Raw genomic sequence first — 25,376 nt, forward strand, 5'->3', positions numbered from 1 at the left:
CAACACAGTTCATGTCAGAGACAGCCTCCCTTAACTTTACTAGAGGACCCACATGATTCCTGAGCTGCCCATCTGTTACATCTGTGTAGGACGCCTTTGTATACTCTATTCATGGTCCTTGGTTTGTGTTTCAGTCTACAAAAGGCCCTCTGGGCCCTCTGGCCTCTGTTGGTCTTTTTTTTTTCCTTTTTATTAATTCATTCAGATTACATCTCAATTGTTATCCCATCCCTTGTATCCTCTCATTCTTCTCTCCCTCCCACTTTCCCCCTACTCCCCTCGCTTATGACTGTGACTGAGGGGGACCTACTCCCCCTGTATATACTCATAGGTTATCAAGTCTCTTCTTGGTAGCCTGCTTTCCTTCCTCTGAGATAATGGAAGAAATCATACTCTGTTGGTCTGCTTGTAGAGCTCTTCTCACCTCCATCTCCCCGCTCTTTTCTCCAAGACTCCCTATGCTTCCCCCAATGTTGGCTATGAATCTCTGTATTTGTTTGGATCCACTGCTGGTGTAGCCTCTCAAAGGATAGCAAAGCTAGGCTCCTGTCTCATTCCCTTTCTTCATGTACTTCTGCTCTCTATTCAATTTCCCCTTTTGAGTGAGATTCAGTCATCCTCTCTTGGGTCTTCCTTGTTACTTATAATCTTTGGGTCTGTAATTGTATGTTTATTCTGTACTATATGGTTAAAATATAGTTATAAGTGAGTGCATACCATGTGTATCTTTATGGTTCTTGGTTACTTCACTCAAGATGATCTCAATGTTCTTAGTAATCAGGGAAATGCAAAATAAAATGACTCCGAGATTCCACTTTACACCCATCAGAATGGCTACAATCAAAAGCTCAAGTGACAGCACATGTTAGCAAGGATATGGAGAAAGGGGTTCACTCTTCCATTGCTGGTAGAATTTCAACCTTGTACAAACACTTTGGAAATCAATCTGGCACTTTGTCTGAAAACTGAGAATAGTTCTACTTCATAATACAGCTCTATCACTCCTGGCTGTACCCAAATGATGCCATAGCATACAACAAGGGCACCTGCTCAATTCTGTTCATACCCGCTTTCTTCATAACAGTCGGAAACTGGAAACAACATAGATGTCCCTCATCTGAAGAGTGGATAAAGTAACTGTAGTACATTTACACAATGGAATACTACTCAGCTATTAAAAACAAGGAAATAATGAAATTTGCAGGCAGGTGGATTGACCTAGAAAAGATCATACTTAGCGAGGTATGAAAGATTTTATACTTTTTGTAAATAAATTAAAATGTACTTGAGGTGCTAGAGGGGCTGATCACTTGGAAAAATGAAAAGTACTTCTGCAAGTATGGAAAACTGCTCAATCTTCAGCACCCAAGCAAATACCTGGGTTTCATGGTATACATTGGTCATTAAAACACTGGGAAGGTAGAGACAAGCAGAATCTTAGACCTCTCTCCTCAATTTTATGTGTAGTCATATTCACATATTCCTCAAGTCTCCAGCCGAGAAAATTCCTCTCTCATAAATAAGATGGGCTCAAGAGGAAAATACACTTGCTACCCAAGCTGATGGCCTAGGACCCAAGTATTTGAACGAGAGAATCAATTCTCACGAGTTGTCCACTGACATATACAGGAATGCTAATGCAAGTATACATGCACACACACATTAATACACTAAACAATTATTATTTACTAAAAATGAAATTATGATGAATGGTTCCTTAGGAACACACCAAGGGTTGGCAATTGGCCTCCATTACATCCATTTACATATGTTTTTATACACCTGTACACACAGACACACAGACACACAGACACACACACACACACACACACACACACACACACACTAAAGCATTTATAGCTAACCACCATATGAATATTTCTTTATTAATCATTTTAAAGTTAACTTTGGTCATTTGAAGATAAAAACAAAATGACTAAAGCAATAATTATTTGTAACACAAAGAAATAATACATCTTAATCATGTAATTTACTATTAATTCACTCTAGATAAGTTGTTGTGTCTATATACAATGGACGGATAAGTCAAATATAAAATAAAATGGTAATCTTAAGTGTTATCACCAAGGAGATATGTCTGATGGAAGCTAATATATATAATAGACTGTTTGGTCACCAAAATAACAGTAGTAAACTCTGTTTGTTAGCTTTCCTCCAGTTTTGTGTTTCAGAAGTCTTGTGTCCACCTGAGTCTACTGCCTTTTCTATGCCTAATAGTTTCTTGCTCTGTGCTACATGTTTTAGCTTTCTGGCCTGTTCCCTATGCATGAGACAACAAGTACCAGTGTTCACCTTTAAGGATTTCTATAGGCAGGAGAAACAAAGGAAGATAGTATGCTTCTTTATCTTTCATCTACATTTTCTAATATTAGCAATAATTGCTTATTGTCTTCAGAATTCACCTCGAGCAATAAGAACCAACTGGCACAATTTATTTTTAATGAGCTACTTTCCCTTATCTTTGCATCTTAAATATTTTAGAAGTATACTGACAGGCAATTACTCCATTTATTAATGCCTAGATGTGAAGGCCAAGATTACACTTTTCAATGAAGAAAACTTGTCTGTCATTTCAGGCTTCACAATGTTAAGGCATTAATTGATCCTTATTAGCACACATTCACTTCAGATGCTTTTAGTCAAAATCAGCTAAGAAAGTCTGAAAAGAAAAATAGATTTTTGTTTTTGTGAAGATAAGTCATCAGTGGAGAGAATTGGGTGCTTCTATTTAGATTTTGAGCTTTATTGGATAAATTTTCATTAATTCTTTCTAGTGATGATAATGCTATGAAGTGCAACCTTTAGTCGTTGAGCAGATAATCAAATTAGGATCATTTGGCAGTTAAAATGTAAAGATGTAATTTCATGTCAGCAAGTAAACTTACCAAAGTTTGTTATCTATAATATTTTCCCACTGTGATATTTAAATAAATGTCTAAGTTAAAAAAAAACTTCCTTAACTTAAGATCATTTTGTCGTAAGATTGACACAGTCATTTTACTGGACAATTCACAATAGATATTAAAGTATGGTACTTTAAGAGGATTTAATAAATTTAATGAATCATTATTTTATCAGCACCATACCTGGGAATCTGTACTTAAGTAAACTGAAGCTAATAAAAGTCAATGTAAACAGCAGTTTTGGAAGATTCTCAGTGGCAGGATGATTGACTAGAGAGTGTGGGAAGAGTAGGATTAATAATTAGTGGCAAAATATTGATAAATGAACATGAAATAATTACAGAAATTGAAGCCAACTTCTTTTACTTCTTGAATATGTCTTTTCTTGCTGAATGCCCACTATTATTCAATGTGGTGTGGTGCATATCACACAAATTTAATATACCCTTTAAGTATTTTTTCAGTATCTACAATAAAATTACGTACAAAGAAAGAGGTATAGCCTATCCAGAGCGTAATAAAATATTTTGTTTTTCAAGTAAAAAAATCACAGGAGAACAGCCTTAGGTGAAACGATTTCTGAGCATCCTTCTATGTATGGATAAAATGTCGCATCTTTGAACCTCAGTTTCTTGTTTTAATAAAATGTTACAAAAAAACATAGCTAATTGAAAACACATTGACTTAATTAATGAGATTCTCTAGGCAGACACTTTGCTCCCTTGACACCACAAAGTTGATAATCATATAATTTTCATGGGTTAGGTTATATAGTAGATGATACCTTTTATTGAAAGCTATAAAATATTAAATTTCTTTATTATATCTAAAAATGAAAGAATTCTGCAATTATCTTGTAAACTACACAAACAAACCTACATCATGACACTAAGAGAAAAATTCATGATAGGTCAATAATTCTTTGACATATCTTTCTCATCTTTTTAATTTCACTTCAAATTCTACATATTTATTATTTTAATGTATATTTTTGTTTTATATATCCAAATTTTAGCAAATTTGATCATGAAGAATTCGCTGTGTGATATAAGTTGGCAATAATTACATTTGTGAAGGAAAATGAGTCAGAATTTCAGGGACATTGCAGAATATTACCCTCTTCAAGTCTTAGAGAACCCTGGAGCATGCCTAGTGGAAAGACAGCAGACAGGCACCCCTGCCACAGAGGATGTTTTCTGGACTTGTCATGACTTCTGAACTTAGGAACTCACCACATCTGCGGTTAGCTTCGCAAGCAGAGTATAACATTGGGCCACCAACATTTCATCATGGATGGGGGATGGGCTTTAGAAATGACCTTGATTTGAGAAACTATTAGCAATTAATGATGACAGAAGGACAAGTGTGATTTTCTTCAGTAGTGTAGCCACTAAAATGTGTGTATGCTCACAGAACCTCATGAAAGGAACCCCCGTTAGAAGCCATACACAAAAGGAGACATGAAAGTTGGAAGGAGAGCTTCTGGGAAGAAGGATTTTGTAAGTGTGTGTGTGTGTGTGTGTGTGTGTGTGTGTGTGTGTGTGTGTAGAATTATCAAATATAAATGAAAAATAATGAACAAAAATTATAAAGCCAATAGTCATTTTTTGAGTGAAATGAATATTTAGGCAATAAACTTAGAAGAAATTTCAGAAGGAAACGTGATTTGTTTTTATTACTCTTCATGATAAATCATTGTTTTATGAGTCACCTCATAATTAAGTTATAGTCAATGAAACACCAGTATAAATTCAGAACCTGTCAGAAAGAGTCTGTGACCAAGAGCATCAATGCAACAGACACTCGTCCTGAGTATTGTGTTCTGTTCCTAATCACCAGCTCTGTAGTCAGCTCACTTGCTACAAATAATCCAATCTCTAGGAGTGTTTGTACAAAGAGAAGTCAATGAAGATCTGCCTCTAATGTCACTATTTGAAGGACAACAGCCAATGGACCATGTGAATTCAGATTTATACATCAGGACTCCCTAGTTAGGAATCAGTCTTTCATTCACATGAATTTTTTATTAACTTATTTGTTCACTTTACTTCTCTGTTACAGTACCCTATCTGCCAGTCCTACCTTCGTTCTTCCTTCCCCATACTGATTTCCCTTTACCTGTCAGAAAACCGGAGCACCCCTCTCCCAATGTGAATTCCTACTAAGGAAAGGTGCAAAGAAATTCAGGGATCTGGTACTTCTTCATGCAATTATCTCACATTTTCATCACCTGTATGAAAACTCTAAATACAACCAAGTACTTAATTGGCTAAAACTGATAAAAAACAATCAGAACATGAAAAAGGCTAACAAAATTGAAATTAAGAGGAAGAATTACAGGAAGAAGAAAGATTAGGAAAGGGAAAAGAAGAGCAGGGGAAAGAAGAGTAACAGAAAGTGTGAAAAAAGAACTGGAAGGCTGAAGGGAGAACTGAGGAAGGCAGAGGGAGAGGGAAGTGGTGATTTACAAAAATTTAAAAGAATTAAGGAGACAAAACCAAATTTCAAACCAAGAATTAATGGACAGATTCTTTACAGGGATAACAGAGGGTGTTAACTCTCTTAAGAGGAAAGAAAATATAATGAAATGCTAAAGAGCAATAGTGTGACTTAATAAAAATTAACCGAAAGAAAGATACTGCTGCATACGTTGTGATGTATGCATGCTACGAACTTCATATTAGTCACTCAAGGTAAACTGGAGTAGAAAAATTATAACTTAAAACATATGAGTGACTAAATAAGCAGTGTCAGTATTGCTTATTGTCAATAACTACAGAGAAGATAGCTAGATGGCCACAGAGGTCTTATATGCATGATGTACTTGAGCATCACAAACACAGTGAACGTTGTGTCGTTAAATTGTTTATAAAAAGTTGCTGATCTCGTCAAATAGCTCAGTATCCTCTTTGTTTCCCAATCAACCTTGCTTCATCTGAAAGACTTTGGGTGAATGTGTAAACCAAGATTATTTTCTACATAGAGGGCTTTGTTCATCACCAACAAGGGGATTTCAAAAAGACTGTGTTCAGAAATGAAGCAACTATGGAATTCTATGTGTAATTTTATTATTCTGAGAAGTTACATTCTCTAGAAGTCCTGTAATAAAGTGTATTCTCAAAAAAAAAAAAAGTATAGGAAGAAGGAAGCATTAGGAAGCAAAGCACTGTGCCTGAAAATCATGAGACAAAGAGTTAAATATCAGCTTAATTATGGAAGAGGCACAGAAGATAAAGGCCAGAAGAGATTTGGACATGAAAATGTGGTCTGTTTGAGCTGGTCTTTAGTTTCTAAATCCTTTGGGAAACATTGCATTCAGGATGACTATGATACTTGCCTTAGATAGTTTTTTGCAGTCCCATTTCTAGATGACATTTACAATGTGCTTTCAATACATAGGGCTTTGTAAATGGACTAATTGAAGGGTAGTGTTTTTGCCATTCTATTCAATACTAATTATCATATTTTAGAATAATAATAGAATGTATGTGTGTTTGTGTCTCTCTGTGTGTATTCCTGTATATATTTCTACAGAAAATTATTTGTATTTATTTCTATTATTATTATAGAATTGCTTTCCTATGGACATTTAAATATATAGACTTATAATTAAATATAATATAAATAAAATACAACGTTCTTAGATATTCTGATTCCAAATCTGGTGCTTCATTCAGTGAGATGCTCAGTGGCAGAGCAGAGGAAGCCTATTACCCTGGCTCAAAGCACCATCCTCAGGTCACTCTTTTCTGTCATTCTCAAGGTAGAGTACACTAACCATACAACAGGTAAATTTACCTTCCCTGGGCTATAGGAGGATCCATCTGATATATCCAATATACAGGCAGCACTCCTTCCTCTGGACTTTAGCACTTTGTCTATCTACTACTCTGTATTTAGTACTTTGTCTATATTTCATCTTTCTCACACCTAATGTATAAATGTGAGTTTGTGAAAGTCTTATAAACAGCTTAAGTTCTCCTTTTTGGTGTTCACCTCCTTCCTCATGTATCAATCTTTAAAGTTAAAAAGCTTAATTATTGTGCTTCAAATAAACCATTTTATATAAGAATCTGTTTTTAATACAGTTGTATTTTCAATAAGGTGACTATAAAAACATACATAGATAAATATCAGCCTTACCTAGACCATGCCTATGTGTTGACATCGGTGGTAAAACAGTCCATGTCTTGGTTTTGGGATTGTAACATTCAACGGTGTTCAATGTCTTCAAGCCATCTCGACCTCCAATTACAAAGAGCTTGTCATCAATAACAGCTACACCAAACTGAAGCCGCCTGCCGTTCATCATTCCTGCCTGGATCCACAGATTGGTTCTGAGGTCATATTTCTCTATGGTTGTAGCTCCTGAACAGAATGTAAAATCAAATAGTCATCAATTAAAATGACTCAACATACAGCTTTCACAATGCAGTGTAAATAAGAATGTGAAAACACACTAGCCACATCCATTTTTTTTAATGAAAAGCACATCATAAAATCAAAGGGAATCATGAATTATTGACTTTATTTTATCTTCTTCGTGGATATAAATAATCAAAATAAACATACACATACAGTGCTAAACTATTGGTTAATGATAGCAACATTAGTAATGAAACAGTTTTGTCAAATTTTAAAACATCTCTGTCTTACTGTTTGTTTTTTAATGGATGTTTGAAATCTCAACTTGAAAATAAAAAGAATGAGAATCTTTTCTTTTTCTTTTTCACTCTTTTTAAAAAAATTTTTTTTATTGTATTTTTTTGTGTGTGTGTGTGAGACAGGGTTTCTCTTGTGTATCTCTAGCTGTCCTAAACTCTCTTTGTAGATCACCCTGGACTTCAAGTACACAGAGATCTGCCTGCTTCTGCCTCCTGAGTGCTGAGATTAAAGGTACATGCCACCATGCCTGGCTGAATGAGAGTCACTTTAAATGACAAAACTGTTTCCTACAACTCCTGAAATTAAAAATATCTTAATTAAGTCAAACATAACTGGGCTGGGAATATTTCTCCATTTCCTCTGACATTTATGATATAGCATAAACAAACAAACACCCAAAAAACAAAACAAAAACTTTAATTGCTCTGAGTGTAAAGCTGTTTGCTCTTTAGTTTGATGACTTGTGTTTGATATTTTGAGGCACAAAGTAGAAGGAAATAATTTAATTCCACAAGTTGTCCTTTAACTTTTACATAGGCATCATGATACACATGGGGCCAAACACATACACTGCACAAACAAAATAAATACATGTACTTTAATTTTCAATTGTAAGATATTTAATAAGTATTTACCATATTTAAACTTGTTTAACATTATCTGAGGAATAAAATAGTAATAATATTTAGAGATATAAAATGTTATCTATCCTTAATTGTTATAATATATATATGCACATATGTTTATATGTATATATGTATATTTAAATTTGAGAAATAAAATAATGCTAATAACAGAAAAAATGAAAAGGTCAAAGCCAAAATGGTTCCTAAAAGTGCTAGATGTGCATTTTGCTACTTGATTTACATAAAATATGATTGCTGAGAACATCAATAAACAATAAACAAATGTTTATGTGATACACACTGCTAAGAGCTTATAATGTTGCTTCAGTGTATAATCTCATTGTTTAGTCTCTAATTCACCAATATTACATTTCATAAGTTAACTATTAATTTGTGTACTTTCATTCAAACACCAATGCCCTATTTTATTTGCAAGGTAATAAAATGTTTTGGCTTGTAGTATAGATATATCTGGGGGACTGAGTAACTTCTTAGACTATAGCCACCAAAAAACAAATACACATGATCACCCAAATATGGCAGTTGAAATTTGCCAATTATGGTAACATAATATAATTTATTTTCAAATTTTCATCAAAAGAAATATCCTATTGGGACTCTAGATGAGAGAAGCATGGGAGAATAGCAAAGTAGAAGGATCCAGAGGGCCCTAGAAACCTACAAGTAGAACAGTGTGATAGGCAGATTTGGGCCCAGGAGTACTGTTCAGCCAAGAACAATACAGGTGGTAAACTTTAAACCCCTACCCAGATCTAGCCAATGGACAGAACACTCTGCACAGTTGAGTGGAGAGTGGAGTATGACTTTCATACGAACTCTGGTGCCTCATATTTGACCATGTCCCCTGGAGGGGGAGGCCTGGTGGCACTCAGAGGAAAGACAGCAGGTTAACAAGAAGAGACTTGATACATTATGAGCATATAAAGGGGGAGGAAATCCCCCTCAGGAACAGTCATAGGGAAGGGGAATACGGGGAAAATGGGAGGGAGGGAAGAATGGGAGGATACAAGGGATGGGATAACCATTGAGATGTAACAAGAATAAATTAATAAAAAATTAAAAAAATATATAATGATAGTAGGGAATCTTAAATGTTGATTTATCTTACATAAGTAAAATACAATTATTATAAAACAATTAATTTTAGAAAAACATTAATGTTCATGAAATAATTTGATAGTTTTTCTAGACATCATATATTTTCATATGTGTGTGTGCTTTCAAATACATGTGTTTAATTTTAAGTTCAAGAGCATTTGCTCTATTTCATTTCATTGTATATAAGTACATTTTCTGAGGTGAACTGCATCATTAAATAGATTCAAGATTGCAAACACTATACCTTTCGCTCTCTACAAACTGACCGTACAGTTCTTTTGCCAAAGACAGAATCTATAAAACTCATTGAACATGACGAACTCGGTCTGGCTACCTAAGACCTTAAGTCTACTGACTAATGTTCATGTTACTGGAAAGTTCCTTTTCTCAGGTGGTCAAAGAAAATGAGCCTTGTTAGCCTATAGACCTAAAGGAAGACCAAATACTCCAGTTCTGCTAACAGAACATAAAATGTCTTCTAATGGCATTTATACCCATAGATCTATGCCTTACTCAGCTATCACTAGAAAGGTTGCCTCCTACTGTAGATGGAGCACACACAGCATCCACAATTGAACAATGTGCAGAGAATGAGAGATATTGCAATAACTCAGCTCTAAAGTGAATACTTTTATGAATCCTTTCCTTCATAGTTCAGAGAACGATGCAGAAGAGGAAGCAGATGATTGTAACACCCAGTAGTAATGGATGGCACACACACACAAAACCTCAACATTTCTAGACGTAACAGCTCTGGTATCCATATGTACTCAAAGAGACCAGGAGCATCCACTTGGTTTGAACAGATACTTAACAGATGGTCAAAACCAGATAGGGTACCAACTCTAAAAGGAAACTGGACAACAACTCCCATCCTTAATATGGATGCTTTCTCCAGCAGATAAATGCTCACAAAGAAAAGAATATTAGTTTACTATTGCTGGGACAGAAGTCCAGGACCCTTTGTGGCAACAGTGAGCTGGCTCAGAGTCAAGGACAAAGACTCCTGGATTCAGGTGATCCCCTGAAGCAGACTCATTCATTGCAGAAATAGGGCTTGCCTTTATACATGCCCCGCCGGCCCACCCCCACTGCACCCAGTGTCTCTTTGGCTCACAAACTGGAGGCTGCTGCTGTGGCTCCTCCTCCTTAGTTCCCCTGGTGAGGTCACCACACTCTGGGCAGTAAGTCTGTAGGTCTGCCCAGGCATGTCCAGCCAGGTCTGGGGCCAGACTCTACATGAAGGCCCCCTTCTGTGCATGCGTGTTGCCGGGTGCGTGGTTTTCCTGCTCAAAATTGATCTTGTTCCTTCTACTGTTAATTACAAAGAGTCTTACTGGATATACAAACCACACTTAAGGGCATGCCTCATGTTCAGCAATAAATTGCCAACACAAAACAAACATAATAGTACTTTGTGGATATTTCTAGTCTCGTAATTCTTTGCCTGAACATTTTCAGCATTATGTATATTTTGCTCATATACTACAGTTTTTGAGTTTTTGTCTTTAGTGGTTTTCTTTGTGTGTGAATGTGTGTTTCTCTCTGTATGTACATTTCTCTCTCTCTCTCTCTCTCTCTCTCTCTCTCTCTCTCTCTCTCTCTCTCTCTCTCATTTCCTAGTTTGTTTATTTTTTATTTTATTTTCTTCTTATTATATATTATCATATTTTTCTTTTTCAGTTGTCTGTTTTCTAATGAGGGAAAGAAAGGGTGTGTTTTTGTTGGGTGTGGAGGTAGGAAGGATCTGGGAGGAATTGTGGGGAACAGAAAATAAACTATATTATATGAAATATCTATTTTTAATTTAAAAAATATTGCCTAAATCTCAAACTTGGTAGGATTGGTGTTAAATAATGCCTTATTATAAAATTAAAACTATACTCAAGCATATGTCTTTTGTAATTAACTACTGACAGAGGACAGCCAAGAAGAAGAACTTGCTTTTGATCAACCCAATCCCACTAGACTCACATTGCAGGAGAAGGTAGGCATGAAAGTATTGTACAGAATGTGCTGCCTTTATCCACAAAACCTTGCTGAAAAGCATTGCAGAGAACATGAAACGTTGTTATGCTCATCAGGGGAATTATCTGGGTATAGATGAAGTTAGTCTGACCTGAGCAACCACATGCATTGACAGTCATAAGGGAACATGTGGAGTTGATGTGAATGCCAAACATTCTCCTAACAAGTTTGACAAGTCTTTCATCTCAACACACCATTTTGTGCTTTCACAATTTCTTCTAGCTTCAGTATTTAAAAAGATCTCTTTGCTTATCTTAAGTTGTTACAATAGAAATAGCAGCTGATCTGTTTTCATTATTCAAATTCTATATTGCAGCTGTATTTTATGACTAATATAAAAAGAAGTATCTCAAACCTAATAGCTTAATAACATAAATATAGTTTCTTACTGCTGATAGTCAAAAACGTGTCACAGACTAAAATCGTATTTTGACAGGGTTGCACTCCTTTCAGGGATTCTTGCCTTTCGTATACACTATAGGATACTCATGTTCATACAGGGACTTCTACAAACATGAATCCAGTGGCATTGCCTTTCTTTGATATTGCCCATTGTGATTACATTGGGCTTATCTTTAGTTTCCTGTCTCCCTCATATAAGTATATATAGCCGTGTGTTTGTTACTACAACAGATTAGTAACTCCAATTCTTAATTTAATACATGTTTCTTTTATATTGCATATGTATGTATGTATGTATGTGTGTGTGTGTGTGTGTCTATTTGTGGATGTGGACATGTGTGGGTGCAGATGGCTATGGGTGCTAAAGAAGTTGTGGTGACAAGAACAGTAGGGACTATATTTGATTGTTGTAAAAGAAAACGTTTGACTGGGGCCAGGTTTGCTTACAGTTTTAGAGGTTTATTCAAATAGCATTAAGGCAAGAAGCACATAGGCATGGTCCTGGAGCAGCAATTGAGAGTTTTACATTCTGATCTGTAGGGAGCAGACACACACAGAAATGGACCTGCAATAGGCTTTTTAAGCCTCAATACCTAACCCGGTGACTGTTATACTAACAGACAGAAAAAATGAATTACAAATCATAGCAACAAGTGCTCACCAGGAGAGGCTCAGAAGGAAATTGACAAAACGAACATCCACATAGAGCCAAGTAAATGTATAGCCTTATGTATAGCCTTATGTAATGACCTTAAGGTGTCTCAGCATCACCACTGGCCATATACTTGAATGTTACAAACTTCATATTGAATTTTCCAGTATACATCCAAAGGTAAAGTACTAGGATGCCTATTTTGTATAGGCCATGGCAAGGCTTCACTGAAGAGGCACAAAGAAAATATTGAAAGGGGGAGGAATATACTCTAACACATTGCAAAAGATGTCCACTTCTCCATCCAACCTCTGTATTTGTGGGAGGCTAGTTGGTATGCATTCTTAATCACTAAACCACAGCACTAAGCCCCAGAAACTTAAATCTTTCCCATATAATCCTTCTCTTGGTATATCACCTAGCATAAACAGATTTCATTATGTGGAGAAGGTTGTTTTCCATGAAACACGTCTACTAGAAAGAGTAAGGTTCATTTTACCTAATTACTCAACACTGCTTCATTATATAGAGTTTAGAAATAGAGAAAGAACAATTTGTATTTGCTGAGTGTGTGTTATGTTTTACATATGTATATTTTTATATACATATATGTGTATATGTTTTACATATGTATATTTTGTATATGTATATTTTGGTGAGTGTGTGCACACATGCATGCATATGTGTATGATTTGCAGGTATCCATATGTGCACGTATGCATGTCAATGTAAACAACCATGTAGCAAGTGATCAGATTGATGTCTTGCATCCTGCTCCGTCACTCCCTAAATTATTACCTTGAGACATTGAAAATGAAGTGTGGTCAGCAATCAGAAAGTCCCAGGTATCATATTGGCTGATCAATGATACTAAAATAAATTTCAAGCCCAATGTAATAATATTTACTTATTTTGCTTATCTCTGTTTAGAAAGAGGTAAATTCTATTAAATTTAAATGAGTGGTAGAATCTTAAAACTTACTCATCTCCAGATTTCTTAAACTTAATTTGAGAACCTGTGATGACAGTATCAACTCCTTGACAAATATGCATTATGATTAAAAAATACCAGAGATGATGGGTATTCCTGTGTAATTCTGTTGACATGAGCATTGGAAAATGGAGCACCTTGACTAGTTGTGAATATAGAAGGACAAATTAGGGGCTGTGGAAAGAGAGAACTTAAGTGTAATTATTGGTATATATATATATAAAAAGAGAGAGGCAGCACAATGCCTTTTGTAGAATACCTAGTGCCACCAGAATCATAGTAATCTAATTACAAGGAGATATTCATGCCAATTATCTGAATACCACTGGAAGAAGACAGTCAAGCCAAGACTGGATTCTTTACAGTTCTTTTTTAAAATTATTTATTTTTATTATAATTTATTCACATTACTTCCAGATGGCAATCACTTGCTCTTCGTATTTCCCCTTTACTCCTGAGCCCTCAGATCTATTCCTCTCCCTTAGACCTCTGACAGGTGGGTCCTCCTCCACAATTCTCTGACAACAGACTATCAGGTCTGGATCTGGATAGTCTGCTTACCCCTCCTATGTGTTCCCACTGGTCCTCTCCACCAAGGGGTCATGATCAAATCCTGGGCACCAGAGTTCTTGTCAGAGGCAGTCCCCACCCCTTCCTTATGTGGAGAATGAGCTATCAATTGGCTACTCTTGAACAGAGGGTCCAGGACCTCTGTTTGCATTGTCCGTGGATGACATATCAGTCCATGCAGGGCCCCCCTGGGTCCAGATGCCCTCAGCCTTGATAGTCACCTTTTGGAGCTCCTGACAACTTGTAGCCCTTGAACTCTTAAACCAAACTTTTTTTTTAGTTTATTTTAAATTTATTTATACCTCCTGATTGTAGCCCCTTCCCTCATCTCCTCTGCCCAATCCTCCCTCCTTCTTCCCCCTAGTCCTCAGAAAGGGGGAGCCCTCCTCCCTTATCATGTGACCCCACCCTATCAAGTCTCATCAGGAATGTCGGCATCCTCTTCCTCTGTAGGCTGGCATGGTACCCATACAGAGGGAAATGTTTAATGTGTGAGCAACAGAGTCCATGTCAGATGCAGCCATATTATGAGGCTGACACTGTGTTGTTTTAAAATTATATGTACGGCCTAATAATGTTTATTATCAGGCCTATAATTATTATTACTTCAGTAGAACTGGCTAGTGATGAATCAAGGGACAGGCACCTGTTATATTTTAAAATAGCATTAGTTAACCTGGGGCATGGCAGACATTAATCCTCTAAACTACTTCCCATAGTGGGGCAGGTATGGGATATCTGGCACAATCCCATGCCATCTGCTTCTAATATTTCTATTAAGCTACCCCCATCCATAATCCCAAATACTTGCTAATATTCTTCATCTGGCCAAATCTCCTTTCACACCAGCCACGTGCTTTTCTTCCATCTAACTCATGGCAGCCTTTTTTTTCCCACTCTCCTCGGGTCTTTCCTTCCTCTATGCCTTCTTCCCAGGATACTTCTGTCTCCCGGGAAACTTAGCTACACCTATCTCCTCTGCTCACCCTAGGTGGAATGACTTTGTATTACATAGCATCAAAATACTTCAGACCATCCCCCAACAACATGGAGACTATGTTGCCTATCCACTAGGTCTGAGCAGGAGGGTCTTGGTCCTGTCCTTGCATGGACCTTGGTTGGTGCATTAATCTCTGTAGGTCCCCCTGGGCCCAGAGTCAATGGCTCTGTTGCTATTTTTGTGGAGAATCTTGTCCCTTTCAGGTCTTTCTATCCTTCAGCTCTTCTCTAACTCACCTTTTGCTTTGCCCCAAAGTTGGCTTGAGTCTCAATATCTACTTTGATCTCCTGCTGGATAAAGTCTTTCAGAGGACATCTATGATAGCCTCCTGCCTTGTTCAATCTCTTCAAGCACTTCTGGTGTCTATTCTATTTATCCTTCTGAATGAGCAGTAAGCATCCCCAATAGGGTCTTTCTTGTTATTTACCTTCTTTAGGTCTATGCGTTGTAGTGAGGTATCTTCTATTATATGGTTAATATCTGCTTATAAGTGAGTAAATGCCATGCCTATCTTTCTGAGTCTGGGTTACCACATTCATGATCATCTTTTCTAGTACCATACATTTGCCTGTAAATTTCAAGATTTCTTTGTTTTTAATAGCTGAATAGTATTTGATTGTGTAAACACACCACAATTTCGTTATCCAGTCTTTGGCTGAGGGATATGTAGGTTTCTAGATTCTGACTATTATGAATAAACTGATATGAACATAGTTGAGCAAATGTCCTTGTTGTATGGTGGGCAAAGAACACTATCAAGAGAATAAAATGACAGCCCACAAACTGGGAAAAGTACTTCACCAAGACTACATCCAACTGAGGGCTAATATCTAAAATATAAAGAACTCAAAAATTAAACACCAACAAACCAAATAATCCAATTAAAAATAAATGTAGAACTAAACAGAATTCTCAGCAGAGGAATATCGAATGGTTGAGAAACACCTAAAGAAACACTCAAGTCCTTTGTCATCAAGGATATGCAAATTAAAACAACTCTGAGATTCCATCTTACAACAGTCAGAATGGCTAAGATAAAAAAAAAAAAACTCAACATACAGCAATGCTGATTAGGATGTAGAGAAAAGGGAACACTTCTCCATTGCAGATGGGAGTACAAACTTGTTCAACCAATTTGGAAATCAATTTGGTGCTTTCTCAAAAAATTGGGAAATAGTTCTACCTCAAGACCCAGCTATACCACTCCTGGGCATATACTCGAAACACTTTGATCTTTTAAATTTAAAAATTCTGAGATAATACATGGCCGTGAATGAAATTTTCATATTGATAATTTCTTAGAGCAGCAAGCATTGTTTATTTGATTTGTATTTTATGATATACAGTGCATTCACACTCTAACATTCATAGAATATAGAAGATACAATAGAAACAAAATAATTTCCCTTATGAAAGAGGAAGCAGCCTCTTTTATCAGAATATTAAATTTAAAAAAATGGTCACAGTGTTAATGAAGCACAATACTTCGTGTCTGTAGATATATTCACTGACACAAACAAATGTGATGACAGCAATTAGTGCTTATAGATTCTGCCTTGGCACTACAGAAGGCAAGATTTGTTCCAATATGCATAATTCAGATATTTAGCAACCTCATTTATCTTCAACACAGACAGCACAAAATTAAGTGATACGTTTTTTTTTTGAACTGACAAAATAGATGTCAAAAAGACAACAATGCTGGCAATAAATCTTCTCTTTTCACCTTACTAGAAAAGCCCTGAGATTTTTCACAAAGCCTTTGACTATTATTTTAATGGAAAATTAATGAACGCAGTTACCTGACTTCTAAGACTCTTTAGGAACCTATAAATTAGAAAGAACTGGGGAAGCTGAGAGCTGCAATTGCTAACACTGGGAGAGTAACCAGTGAAAACATGCATTGATTTACCACTGAGCAATCATTTATAGTATTAAGTGGGAAAAAAAATCAATTTCTAAAATACTTAAGAAGATTCTTACTCCAATACTGTTGATTATCCCGATGCTAGCAAATCATTATGAAATGATTACAACATAAAATATATTCTCTTTGAGAAATCAGCTAATACTAAAAGGCATTTCAGAAAAATATTAAAAACAAGTTGTTTTTCATGATAAACATGATAGCAGAGAGCCAGAATTGAAGTGAGCATAGTAATACTCATCATTTACCTATTTCTTGAAGTTTTCATGGAATAAATATTTTCATCATCTGCCATCCATCCACATATTTATTTTAAAAAAGGATGGTAGGACACATATTTTGTATGAATGCACAGGACATCAAGGCTGGTAAAATATTGTTTAAACACAGAGGTAAAATATTTTTTCTTGGTATTATCTCATATATGGAAGATTCTATAAACATTATAACTATCAAAATAAACTTGTATGTGATAGGTAACCAAGCAGGAATTTCATACTACTGGTGGATGCCATGATGTAGTCGATATAAACACATTTCTGTTTTGATCCCAAGTGTGGGATGTGAAACAGACTTGTGTTAAGTGTGTGTGATATTTTTCTGCTGATAACAAACGTAATGTTTTTCCACTGGAAGAGGAACTTCCTCTTGCAGGGGCATGGTCTTTGCCAACTGATAAACATCTTAGTATGGACTCTGAGAATATATATATGCAAGAGTCTGGGTCTTTTGGTCCTCGCTGTTCATGACTCGACTTCAAGAAGCTCCTATAGAGAACCACTCCAGTGAATGCTTTGAGGTTGCAGCTTCTGCTTCTAGCTCCTGCTGCTGCCCAAGGTTCCAGAGACTGCAGTTGCAGTCACCTTTGCTGAGTTGCTGGTTTGCTGTTTAAGTGGCCTATTGGAATCCTGCTGACTACACCAATGGAATTGCTCCAGGGAACTGAGTATAAAAAAGGCCTATTTCTTCTGCTCCTATTAACCTCTTTTCACTCCTACCTAGGGTAGGTGGGTTGGGAAGGATGTATATCCATTAAAGAACCCCAAATAACAAAGTTTCAAATAGTTCAAACCCTACAACATGGGTCCTAGGAAACCAAATGAGAGATTTCTGTAAGAGTTGCAAGTTCTCTTAATCGCAAAGCCAACTCTCTAGGACCCAAAGCAATTTCTTTATAAAAGTAAAATCCACCAATATTGTGAAAAGAGGCTACTTAGAAGAAATCATCACTAACAGTGATTATGTAAGAATAAATTCAGCAAGTAAAGCACAGATGTCAGTTGAATGGTTAAAAGAAATTTTGAATAAATTATTTTGGATATTAGTATTAGTATATTACATCATAATAGCATTTTACCATTACTATTTTAAGAGCTCAATTATAGCTTCCCAGAAAATAAATCCTTAAAATAATGGACAGTGTCTAACAGGAAGCAATTATTGATGGAATGTTGTTAATTATTGATTGTTAATAATTATACTAATGATGAAATTCAGTAAAATGGCCCAGATATGTTGGTAGAGCTAACAATATTTAAAATCTTTCATATTGACACAGAGTAAATCATTCCTCCTCTTAAATTGCTGCCAAGTACTTTGTCACAGTGGGGAACAGTCTATCACTGAAAATTAGCAGGAGAGATGTGAAGTCATTGCTGTGACTAGCCCTGATAATGTGATTCTTAAGACTTAGGAAAATGGTGTTGGGTGGCAGTTTAAATTTTTGGGAGCAAAGCAAGCTATATACAAAGCCTAATGTGTCATTATTTGAGTGCTTAGAAGAATATAGGAATGTAGGTTTAAAGATTGTATTTCTCAAGCTTCAGATGCAAAAAAAAAAAAAAAAAGGATTATGTTGCAAAATGAAAAAAAATAATGCCACTGTTTTATAGTCTGGCAATGAAATCTGTTTCATTTTCTTAGCTCTCTGAGACCATACAGTAGTCTCATTGCAAAGAGAAGAAACTAATAAAAGTAGAAGAGGGAATTTCAAGGCTGCCAAGCACTTAGGCTTCGTAACACATAGCATTGGTTTTAGTTACTGCTTTTATCCATAGGTAAAGTGAGAACTACGAACAGAAAATACAAGAAGAAAAAGAAAAGGCGCAGATTTCCAAGGACAGCATCATGTTTAAGTTGATGCTTCAGAAGGTGAGACTAATAGCGAGATGTGCCCCACTAAAGATGAGCCATAAACATTACATGAGGATGAAAGGAAACACGTCTTATGAATATTTAGCAACTGATTTCTTAAGACAGCACTGATCATGGGAATTCACTGAAATGTCTGGAAGTGTGTTCTTGGACATGAAGATACCCTGCTACATCATGATGCAAGTGGGATAGGAGATGTTTCAGCTCCTGCTGACAGCCAGCCTTGTCATTATCCATATGGGGTAGGTTTTCAAGCATGCAGACTAGGGCCATGAAGATGTCTCCTTAGATTTTCAGTGGAAGCCTTTGACCCAGACAATGCTTAGGAGGATCAGAGTTCTATAGGTAGCTACTTACAGGCTTATGCATGAAACTAACAGCATGAAGAACAAGATGCAATGGAGAAAACAGAAAAGCACAAATAGCAAAATATAAAGTATTCATCAAGAAAATGCAGATGATTAGTGTCTGCACACAAGAAAGGCCACATGGGGTGCAACTGGCAAGGAAATGGGGGGGTCATTGCCTGGGCTTTTATAAACCCAGTTATTTCAGATGTCAGAGGTGGTTCCCCAGAATTTGAAGCTTGTATTCTTTAGGATGGTAAAGCTTTGGCCGTATCTCTCCTTTTCATGTATCAATTCCTCACTTCTGGAATGAGAATTTGACTTATTTTGTTTTTCAAAAGTTCTTTTTTTTTTTTGCCCTTATTTTTCTTTTATTAATTTATTCTTGTTACATCTCAGTGTTTATCCCATCCCTTGTATCCTCCCATTTTTCCCTACCTCCCATTTTCCCCTTGTTCCCCTCCCCTATGACTGTTCCTGAGGAGGATTACCTCCCCCTGTATATGCTCATAGGGTATCAAGTCTCTTCTTGGTAACCTGCTGTCCTTCCTCTGAGTGCCACCAGGTCTCCCCTCCAGGGGACATGGTCAAATGTGAGGCACCAGAGTATGTGAGAAAGACATATCCCACTCCCCACTCAACTGTGGAGAATGTTCTGACCATTGGCTAGATCTGGGCAGGGGTTTAAAGTTTACCGCCTGTATGGCCTTGGTTGGAGTCTTAGTTTGAGCAGGACCCCTGGGCCCAAATCTGCCTATCATAATGTTCTACTTGTAGGTTTCTAAGACCCTCTGGATCCTTCTACTTTGCTATTCTCCAATGCTTCTCTCATCTAGACTCCCAATAGGATGTCCTCCCTCTGTCCCAGTTTCCTGGTAAGTGAAGGCTTTGGTGGGACATGCCCCTTGGGCTAGTATGTAGATATAAATGAGTATATACCATTTGATTCTTTCTGCTTCTGGGTTAACTCACTCATTATGATCATTTCTAGCTCAATCCATTTATCCACAAATTTTGGGAATTTCTTGTTTTTAATAACTGAGTAGTATTCCATAGTGTATGTACCACAGTTTCTTTATCCATTCTTCTACTGATGGTCACTTAGGCTGTTTCCATGTTCTGGCTATTATGAATAAGGCTGCTATGAACATGGTTGAGTAAAGTTTCTTGTTGTGTTCTGGAGCATCTTCTGGGTATATTCCAAGGAGTGGAATAGCTGGGTCTTGAGGAAGCCCTATTTCCAGCTTTCTGAGATAGCACCAGAGAGATTTCCAAAGTGGCTGTACTAGTTTGCATTCCCACCAGCAATGAAGGAGTGTTCCTCTCTCCCCACATCCTCGCCAGCATGTGGTGTCACTTGAATTTTTAATCTTAGCCATTCTGATGGGTGTAAGATGGAATCTCAGAGTTGTTTTATTTGCATTTCCCTGATGACTAAGGAGGTTGAGCATTTCTTTAAGTGTGTCTCAGCCATTTGATATTCCTCTGTTGAGAATTCTCTGTTTAAATCCAAGCTCCATTTCTCAATTGGGTTATTTGGTTTGGTGGTGTTTAATTTCTTGAGTTCTTTATATATTTTGGATATTAGACCTTTGTCAGATGTAGGGTTGGTGAAGATCTTTTCCCAGTCTGTAGTCGTAAGTTCTTAAGGTGAAAAGTTTGCCTCTAGTCTCACTGGAGATCTGCAGCCTGAACTTTATAAGCGATATTGTACCTATTACATTCATTTGGATTCATGAAGATGGAGTAAATATATTCCACATTACTAAGTGGCCATAAGTCTTCAGGGGATGTGGGAAAATTTTATGGCTTTAACATAGAGTGTCCACTATAGGTCCTATAGGATGAATCTTTAGTTGATATTTGTTTTCCTTATTTTGGAGATGGTAAAAACTTTAGTAGGATACACATCCTAACTAGAGGATATAGAATAGTAGGGATAAATCTTGTGTCTATTTTCTGTCCTCATCTTGTTTCCCCAGTTGCAGGATATGAAGGGGCTTTCTACTTCAGTGCCTCACTCTGCAATATTGCCAGGAAGCCACAGACTGAAAGTAATGAAGCTGGCACTCGGCACTTCTGTGCTGCTCTGTTAGTTTTTTTCCCTTAGACAGAAAAATTCTGAATAGAGCTCTAGGCAGCTTGATGTTGGGCTTTGGCTCTAAAAGTGTGAAAGCATAAGTAACCCCCTTTTTAAGTACCACTAGCATTAGCAAATAGATATTGTGAAGTCAATGAGAAGATACACACATGAAATAATTGAATTAACATTATACATATGATAACCAAAAGACTTATGCAATATATAATTTTATTATTACTATTATTATTTGAGAATTTCTTTCATCTATATAGTATATTTTGAACAAATCAACCACAATTTCCTTCCACTCAACTAAAACCTCACCTCCACCACTTTTCTTTCTCAAGTTCATATGACAGCCCTTTAAAAAAACCTACTTAGCTTTGCCTCTAGGAACATGTAGTGGGGGATGAGTAGCCTCTGAGAGAACACATCCCTGGAGGAAAGTGACTCTTCACTCTCCAGGGTCAGAAAGGACCTCAACAGCTACAGGTCATTCGTCATGGGCCTTCTAACATCCTAGTTGGGATTTTGGATGACTTGGTAGTAGTTAAAATAAAAACAGGTGATAGACTTTAAATCATCACATAGCATTTCTCTTTGTGTACATGGGGTGTGTATTTTAAACTATGCTATATAGAGGGGAAATATGGTATGCCACTCTTTATATAAAGCTGTGTCTAATGTTTTAATATGAACAAGAGATCGTATAGTCAAAATATAGCCTGTTATTTTATACTTCTTGTAGTGATATCAAGGAAAGGTAGATTTTTGAAGATTAGACAAATTTAAAATTACTGAATCTATGATTGTCACATATCTCCTTTTTATATCAAAAATTCATGATCAATATATCTTTACAGTAAATAAGAAGATACATTAAATCATTTTATTCAGAGTTTATTTCCAATTAACAATAAATTCATGTCACTTGACTTTTTAAGTAGCATGATATTTACAAATTAAGGTTTTTTTTTACCTTTATATGTTCAATTAAGCCCTTCCTCTTTATGATAGCATTAAGATGCTAATGTCTCAATGCGCACCATCCATACAATGTGATTTCAATTTTCCCGACTTTGTTGAAAATATAAGAAAAGTAAACAGAAGGAAACTTTGAATGTCATGAAAGTTGGGCACTAGTAAATTTGTGGCAAAAGTACACATTGCATCAGAAATTCTGTGAAGAACAAGCAGTCACATTACTCTCCACATAGAGCTATTAACACTTAGAAATACTATTTTACTTATGATTATTTACTCTAACAAAATAGAATACTTAATGAGTCTTTGTGATATATTAAAATTATCTTATTTCATAGTGATTTATATTGTCATATTTGGTGGCAGTTGGTGAATTCTAATCTCTAGTTTATTATTATTTTTTCTTTATTTTGCTCATGGTAACTGAGTCTTGACGAGTCTCTTTCTCAACCAGAGAATAACCACATAGTGGGATATTAAGGTCTAATTATTTGTGAAACATAAACAAAACACATACTTAGAGGTGTGAGTCAATGTAGGTCTGTAAGAGAGTATGTTAGCATAGAGAAAATATTCATTAAGTGTTACTAGATATTTTAGCGACATTGATAGAAATGAATATGGAGGACTCAATGATTTATAATTACAGTGGGTATTTTACCACAACAATCACTCATTCTTTATTTCTTGAAAAACGTAGCGGGTTTATAAAATTTTGGTCAGATCCTCTATCATGATGTAAAATAATGTTAACTTTATATAAAATTTAGATTAGTCTGATGTGGATGTCAACTATCATCAGAAGTAGTAGACTGATTTGTAGTTTCAATAGCCACAAGGAATTGGTCACTTTCCAGAGAAAACAAAGCTAGGAAAAGGATTTGTTTGACACAGACAAATAATTCACTCTTCACTTGAGAGAGCCTCCTACTTCTCATCTTTAAAGAGCGTGGCTTGAGGGCTGCAATCCTTTGTTTTACAGATTCTCTGAGAAGGACATAAACACAAATTTCGTTTAACTCATGAGCCTCTTTCCTAGTTCTAAACATTATTAAGAAGCAGATAGTGTGTTTGAACTCAGTCCTTCCCCTGGTGTCCTTAGAGACTGTGATTCTGCAGAAAATGTCTTTTAACCACCTGACTAGTAGACAGCAATTCCAGAAGACAGCTCTTGTGTGAAAAGCAAAGCCGGCTTAGGCTGACAAGCTGTTATTCATGGTTTTGAGTTTTTGATATAGCTTTCTGAGAACTAGTGACCTTGAACTAGTAATCTCCACAATGTGCTTCAAGTTCAAAGAAAAAGAACTGAAGTGGAACTGAAGTGACTGATGGGGTTATTGATGGTGCATCCAGCAGGCCAGTACTCAAAGGGCAAAACTGAAAAAATAAATAGAGTTGCTTTTATTATATCTTGTTTCCTCAAAATTAAAAAAAAATAATCTAGAGAGCATCTTAGAGTTATTGTACCTCCATATTGCAAAGGTTTAGGTTTCTTGACAGATAATTATAAGTGAATGATTTCCTTAAAATCAACGAGTTATGTTGAGTTATATGCTTCATAATATCCACTTACTGAATTTTGGAATAAGAACTTTTCTTTATAAGTTCCTGGTAGTATAACCTGTGTACTTCAAGCCAAAGAAGTAAAATAATCAGATCAAATGGCTAATGTCAGCAGGCACGTCACTCTCAAGTTGTCTATCAATGATGCTGATATTAGTAGATGAAATTGGGATAAAGTAATCTCGTCAAATCCTTTAATTATAAAAAAAAGTTACATCATGTTGACTCCTAAAGGCAAATTAAAGATTTGTGTAAAACATACACATCTGCAAGGTAGAGACTGAATGTTTATATATCAAGCTATTTTTTTACTCATTGTAAAATGATCCAAGTATAGTAGAAGTTATTTTTAAGTTTTTAGATGATAGTTAAAGTTCTCCATGCTCATAAAATTTCAACTTCTTCCTTTCCTTTTTCATACTTAATAATATTAAAAATGTTTGTTTGGTATTCACATAGAATATTTTAGGATAGGTGATTAGACTGTAGTTGTTAATCAAATTAATTATATGCCTTTGGCTGCCAGTAGGCCATAAACAAGAAGATAATAAAGCAAAAAGAAATGAAAGGGGATTTAATTCTACTTGTCCAGTCATAAAATTATGATCTGAGAACATATTCTGCTCCCATGGGCTTGACATAACAGTTACTTGACTGTTATGTTTCACTGACTTTCCCTTAGTATCCACTGCCATCATGAGTAACATGGTAAATAGAAAAATGCAATGATTCAACTTGGTAACTGTTTCCTGTATTGAATACCTATAGGAATAAAATTTGGAAAGATTCACAGATTTTGAACATAATTTATATGTTTCATGAAACCAAATAGTCTTTTGCAACTTATTTATTCAGGAGTAAAATGTCTCTTTTCTAGTCTTCTATTACACTGCAGTTAGACAAATACATGTTGGAACTGTGTCAACAAGAGAAAAGTATCTTTGCTGATCTTTTTTTCTTCTTCTAACAAATAAGGATAATTTTTCAGAACCTTGCAGGTATATGCAGATCCCACCAAGGTATAGTAGCCATATTTCTTTATATTAGTTAGCACAATTTAGTCTCATGCCTAACACATACAGGACTCACATTTATGATTCTGATATGCATTTGATAAATATTACTGTGAGTAATTATATCAAGTATAAACTTGCTACTTGGTCCCTATTCTGCAAATCACTCCTTTATATAGTCTCACCAGAGTTGGTTTAATGGCATTCCTTGCAATGTTTGAAGGTGACTGAGTTTGAGTCTTTGCTTCTTTGCAGTAAAGCTTCTGGGAATACACAAACACACGTGCGTGCGCACACACACACACACACACACACACGGGGGGGGGGA

General features: G+C 36.0%; 1 protein-coding gene across 1 annotated transcript in view; it reads right to left on the reverse strand.

Annotated features, from left to right (window-relative positions):
- Klhl1 (kelch like family member 1) overlaps positions 1 to 25,376 on the reverse strand; it is a 203,252-nt gene that overhangs the window by 66,297 nt on the left and 111,579 nt on the right. Inside the window, exon 6 of the mRNA XM_051160901.1 lies at positions 7,068 to 7,292. Within this exon, the coding sequence (XP_051016858.1) occupies positions 7,068 to 7,292 (225 nt within the window). The remainder of the gene's footprint in view (positions 1 to 7,067; positions 7,293 to 25,376) is intronic.

Source organism: Acomys russatus, chromosome 18 (assembly GCF_903995435.1).
Source record: "Acomys russatus chromosome 18, mAcoRus1.1, whole genome shotgun sequence".
Taxonomy (NCBI): Eukaryota; Metazoa; Chordata; class Mammalia; order Rodentia; family Muridae; genus Acomys; species Acomys russatus.